The sequence below is a fragment of the Apaloderma vittatum genome, unplaced genomic scaffold (assembly GCF_000703405.1).
Source record: "Apaloderma vittatum isolate BGI_N311 unplaced genomic scaffold, ASM70340v1 scaffold16816, whole genome shotgun sequence".
NCBI classification, from domain to species: domain Eukaryota; kingdom Metazoa; phylum Chordata; class Aves; order Trogoniformes; family Trogonidae; genus Apaloderma; species Apaloderma vittatum.
The window spans coordinates 203-6,195 of record NW_009720187.1 but is presented as its reverse complement, the minus strand read 5'-3'; the positions used below and the strand labels follow the sequence as shown (position 1 = coordinate 6,195).

The following is a 5,993-nucleotide window of genomic DNA, read 5'->3' as shown; positions in this document are numbered from 1 at the left end:
GCCACAGCGCTCGGCCTCCTCCCCCCCCCTCACACCTGCTGCCATGTGTCAGCCAGTGCCGAGTCCCACATCTTGGGGGGCCCGGAGTCCCACACCTTGGGGGGCCTGGGGTCAGCGTGGCCGCACTGGGGCCACTGCCTCAGCGTGGCTCCTTGCCAGCATCCTGGTGGCTTCCCTGTCCGCAGCAGGGGGCACCTGGGTGGGACAGCAGAGGCTGTCACCTCGCTCCGCATTGGCCCTGAGCGTTCACCTCCTGCCTGGGTCTCCGCCTCACGTCCAGCTCTTGTCGCCTCTCCTGCCACCACCTGCTGGGCCTCGGCCACCCCTTGGTGCCAGCGATGCACCGACTCTGCCTGTGCACCTTGCTCTGAAGGCATCTTTCCTTCCGTCAGCACGCCTCGGGGCTGGGCATCCTCTCTGGGCGCTGGGAGGGGAGGGGAAGAGCCCCCTTGTCCCCCGGCCGCCATCGCACACCTGCTGGAACCGTGCCCTCCGGGGCCCTTCTCCCTGTCATTCCATGGCAACAGGAAATCATTTTGGTTTCTCTCCTTCCTGTCAGCTGGGTCCAAGGCTGGTCTCAGGGCTGCTGTTGATAACACTGTCGAGCAACACAGACCCACGCTCGTTTTCTTTTTCCCTCATCCCATTTCTCTTTTTCTTTCTCAACCTCTGCGCTGCCACTTTAATGTATCCACCTGCCCAAGCGCACAGGGCCAGGCCGGGAGCACTGCCTTTTGGGTTTCTCACTGTCAATGCTCCCGGGGATCAGAGTTTTGTGTTGGTTTTTTTTGGTAACAATCAGCTCCTTTTCATTAAGAAGTTTTTCTGGATGAGGACCTGCTGCTTCTCCACGATTTCCTTCCTCTGGCCCGAGCTGAACGCCTGCCTGCTTCCAGCAGCCTGTCCCTGTCCTCTGCAGTGCCTGGGACACTCTCTACCCAAAGCCATCCACCAGCAGTGGGGAGATTTTCTGTTGTGGGGAAACAATTGTTTGGTTAATTTAACTGCAAAATGGCTACAGAAAAAGGTCATGCTATCTCTAATAGAGTTTTTCACAGGAAAAGGGCAGTATGAAGGAATTAATGGAAAACAGTGTTTAAGGTTAGAGCCATAAAGCTCACAAGAAATACAGAACCATAGAATGGGTTGGGCTGGAAGGGACCTTAAGGATCACTTAGTTCGAACCCCCCGCCATGGGCAGGGACACCTCCCACCAGACCAGGCTGCTCAAAGCCCCATCCAACCTGGCCTTGAACACTTCCAGGGAGGGGACGTCCACTTCTCCAGGCAACCTGTGCCAGTGCCTCAGCCCCTTCACAGAAAAGAATTTCCTCCTAATATCTAATCTCAATCTACTGCCTTTCTATTTGAACCAGTTACCCACTGCTCTATCACTACACTTCCTAATGAAGAACCCCTCCCCAGCTTGCCTGTAGCCCCCATCAGGTACCAGCAGGCTGCTGTAACATCTCCCCAGAGGCTTCTCTTCTCCAGGAGCTTGTCCTCCTTGGGGAGGTGCTCCAGCCCCCTGATCACCTTCATGGCCTCCTCTGGACTCACTCCCAACAGGTCCATGCTGTTTTTATCCCAGATAATCTTCAAATTAGCTGAGTTGTTACTTTTTGTAAGACTGTTATACAACAGGTCCATGCTGTTTTTATCCCAGATAATCTTCAAGTTAGCTGAGTTACTTTTTGTAAGACTGTTACACCTCCAGGAATATTACACCTCCAGGAACTACTTTCCCTCTCACAGAGGATATTTAACAGAAGGATTAAGAATCAGCACAAGAGTAATTAAATACTTTATTTATTTTTCTTTAATACAGTATTTCCTTCCCCACAGATGAATAAAAAGAATCACGCATAAGACATTATTAAAGAGCTATCAAAATACGGTGCAGCTGAAGTTCCTGCTTCTTTTGGAAGACAAATCTGCTTTAGTATTAAATTCAGAAACATTGCAGCTGCCCTCAGAATAACAAGCCTGTTTTTCCCCAACCTAAATATCCACAATAGATCCAAGGCACATATTGTATTGATTTTCTGAACGGATTTTAAGATGGTACTCAGAACAGAAATATACCACATCAAAAGTATAAGAAGTATTATTTGAAAGTTTATTAACGATAAGGGCAGATTAGCCTATTGCCAGAAGGTGAGTTTTTTTACTGGTGGAGATCAGAGTTTTGATTTCCTCTGAAAGAAGCTGGCAATAGCATTTACACATTCATCGGATAACCACCTCTCTTTCAGGACTTCACACTCTTTACTGTTGACCTCATGGAGCTTCTCTTTTTCCAGACTTCGTAACAGTTGCTTCGACACTGCCAAGGTCTGGAGGAGAAAGAGAGGAACATTAACAAGTTATGCTTCCTACACTTCAATTTAATGTTTCAGAAAATAGCACAATAAACACACTGGAATTCAAACTAAGCTGCATTAACACCAGACTTTTTAGCTTTTAGTTAACCTTTTTGCCGGAATTTAATTATTGCCTCTAATTCCTAAGACTGTTGAGAGGGTGGAGGAGGTTCATGGGAAGCGAATCAGCAGTCCACCCAGTGCTCGTGATCGGAATGGATGGGCACGAGAAACCTGCTTAACTGTCTGCAGCGCCAAGCACCACCCACACTATCAGCAGTTGGCACAAGTGTCTCCTGTTGCTCACAGTAACAACACCGCTGTTACTCAAGAGGTTTTGCAAAGTCTCAACCAGCGAGCAGAGCTCAGCAAGCAGTAAAGCCACCCAGTGCAATCCTGAGCACCTACAGTGCACACAGGACAGCTGATACCGTCAAACCAGCGGTAAGGCTCTTTAAACTATAAAAAAATAGAAATCTGCAGGTGGATTAATTTAGTTTTTGAGGCTTTCCAGCCATTGAATCTGTGTACAGTGCACTGTCTTGGATTCAGTCAGGATAGTAGATAGGCATCTGTTTGCCCCCTGCATAGGGACAAATCTGTGCTTGAAGCAAAATATATTGACCCTTGCTATTTTGATTAAGAATGATACCAAGTAAGAGAATAGGTTTGTCAGGAGAACAGAGAATGCTAGAGGCTCACAAGGTCAAGAAAAATTTAAAATACTGACATTTTTGGGGAGGTTTGCATAAGCTTCTAATCTCGCCCAAACTTCCTTCTGAAAAGTCCTGTCAGGGAATACTTCAGTCACAAGTCCCTGGGCACAGGCTTCTGCTGCAGTCAGCTTTTTGTTGAAAAGCAACATCTCGTTTGCCTATACAAAGAAAAGTAGAAGGCATGATTCAACAAGACACAAGATTTGAGCAATCCAACAGGAGAGGTACAAGCTTCCAAGTCACATTGATTTTCCTCTCTTGCTCATTAATGTCTCTGCCCTGTGGAAAGAACACAGAATAGATGAGGTTGGAAGGGACTTTGAGAAACTGTACAGTTCAAACTCACTGCTCAAGCACAGCTGGAACAGGCTGCCCAGGACTATGTCCTGATGGGTTTTGAGGATGAAGGCACTTCTCCAACGATGAAGACTTCACAGCATCTCTGCACCTGTTCCCGTGTTTCACCACCCTCACTATTATTTTTTTTACATCTAGATGGAATTTCTTGTTTCAATTTGCACCTCTTTCCTCTCCCCTCTTACAGCTGGAGGATACCAACACCCAGAGGTCAGATGGTCCCACATACAGTGCAGACATTTTTACCTTAGCTAAGCCCATGATTTTTGGAAACAAGTAAGAAGAACATCCTTCCATGGTCTGTCCAAGCTGACTAAACGGGCTGTGAAACGTAGCCTACAAAAAAGAAAAAAAAACAAACCAAAGAAACCTCACAACAGAGCATGGGACTGAAATACTAGGGCTTAGTTTTCATTTTAAGGTTTCTACTGTGATAGAGTTGACCAGAAATACACCTGAACTGTTACCATAACGGGCTTTAAACACCTTCCAGTAACTCTCAATGCGCTCAAGAGCTGACTTTGTACAATTCAGTTCTGTTACTGTAACAACTCTACGAATGAAGTTACCTTATTTGAACACAGCACTTAGAGAAACCAATTTGCATGTGCAAAATCTCTACAGAAAGGATGTTCCACATGCATCTGCTCTTTAAAAGGTATTAAATGCATAGCCCAAAGAACTTAAGAGGTGATGAGCATTTTGCTTTTTGAAGGCACACTTAGTTTATACTAATTCCAAAAAATTCAAGCCACTGAATCTTCTTTCCTCAAATTTTATGCAAATTTAAAAAGAATCTGTGGCAGAAATACATCATGGAATCCTACAAAACAATACCCTAATTGCAAGTTAGAACTGAACTACAGAATTCTATGTTTTGACAACTTGTATCCACTTTAAGCAAGGAAGACAAAACGCCTGCTTTTATTTCAGCTGAAAAATATAAACTGATACACAAAGAATGCAAAAGTTGCTAATGCAGCTTTCACTGCAACAGAAGGCAATCACCTCCTGCTGTGCTACAGGAAGACAGATCAATAGACTTCTTGGCAAGAAACTCACATCTATATCATTGTAAGAAAAGATCAGACATCTACCAGGATCCAGACTAGCATTGGTCATGCTTAAGCAAGAAGAAATTAACTACACCAGGGCTACAACCCCATGAACTGGAGCAAAATCCAGGGCAGAAGGCCTGTAAACACGGCTGGTAATGATCTGCTCTGGGAATACCTGGCTAAGAATAAAACCAGATCCCGGATATGGCAAAGCTGGCCACTTCTGGAGTGGGTAGTCAATGCCTAACGCGCTTCAGCCAAACCACTAGAGACTAGAAAATTAAGTAGCAATTTGGATGAAAATGACCTAACTGCAGGAAAGTTCACAATCCTGGAAAAGGAAGGACAGAGAACCATCGCCTTTGAGAAGGCTTCAGTTCTCATGAAGAATAAACTGAGTTATAAATACATTAAAAAATAAGCCACGTAATGGGATTCCGTGCTATGCTTTGATACAGTTTTTGGTTATGTCTTTGGCAAGTTACCTTAAAAGGAATCTTAAGCCGAACAGGCCAAAGCTCTTCTGAAGTTAACTTGGTACACAGACCAGATAAAATGTCAGTTACTGCACTTCCATAACAAAATAAGGTTTTGCTCCCCCTGGCACACCTGAAAGGGGCCCTATAGCCATCGCTGCACACCAGCTGCTCTTTACTGAACCCACCGATACAGTGAAGAGCTTCTGACCTGGAGTAACTCGATAATCGCAACTACAGCAGGGAAATTCCACGCGTGGTAACCACTGGCTGATGTACCCCTGTGCTAGTAATTCGTAGAGGTTTTCCTTCACAGGCTATAAAAAGTCTTCACACTTGTGTGGTCTGTTCTGTCAGATTCTGTAGCAAACGTCATTTGCTTTAGGAAAAAAGAGGTTTAAAGACTGCCTTGGGATCAGCTGCGTAACATACTTACTCTGTCAGAAGCATAGACAAGGTCACACAACCCAAGGACTGTGACACAGATTCCAATAGCTGGGCCATTTACCACCGCAATCAGTGGTTTAGGGAAATCAATAAAATGACTCACAAACTCTCTAGAGAGAAAGAAAAACAGAAGGTAAGACAGGCATCCTATTTTCTTTTTCATCAAAAATAAACAGCTTTCAAAACACGATTAGATACCACATAAGAAAAAAAGAAACTAGATTCTATGTAGTTTATGCGTCTTTTTTGTATCCTTTCCCAAATGAATTCTGACAAAGAATATAAGAATCATCTGCAATACCTGCATTTCCTTACCAGCTAAAAATCAAACACGGACATGTCAGGACACATTCCCAGTTGCTGCAATCGAGCTGTGAAAAGCAGTGTCTGCAGTGACTGAAGACAGCTCACGGAGAAGAACAGTCCTTGGCCCTGTCCATCCATCTGCCTCTACTTCCACTCCAGCCCCTTCGTGGGAGATCTATTCCCTTCATTGATCCTGTTCTGCAGCACCAAACTTGGGATGCTACTCCAGCACTGAATTCCCTAGCGCTGCTCTGCACCAGTTGGAGAAAC

The 5,993-nt window shown here is 45.1% G+C and overlaps 1 protein-coding gene across 1 annotated transcript; it reads right to left on the bottom strand.

The window, feature by feature from the left end:
• Positions 1 to 2,180: 2,180 nt before the first annotated feature.
• LOC104275087 (enoyl-CoA delta isomerase 2, mitochondrial-like) lies at positions 2,181 to 5,527 on the bottom strand (the record flags this gene model as incomplete). The annotated part of the gene is made up of 4 exons (XM_009870937.1): positions 2,181 to 2,336; positions 3,094 to 3,237; positions 3,683 to 3,772; positions 5,407 to 5,527. Coding segments are annotated over 4 exons (511 nt in total), but the record flags the coding sequence as incomplete, so codon positions are not given.
• Positions 5,528 to 5,993: the final 466 nt, after the last annotated feature.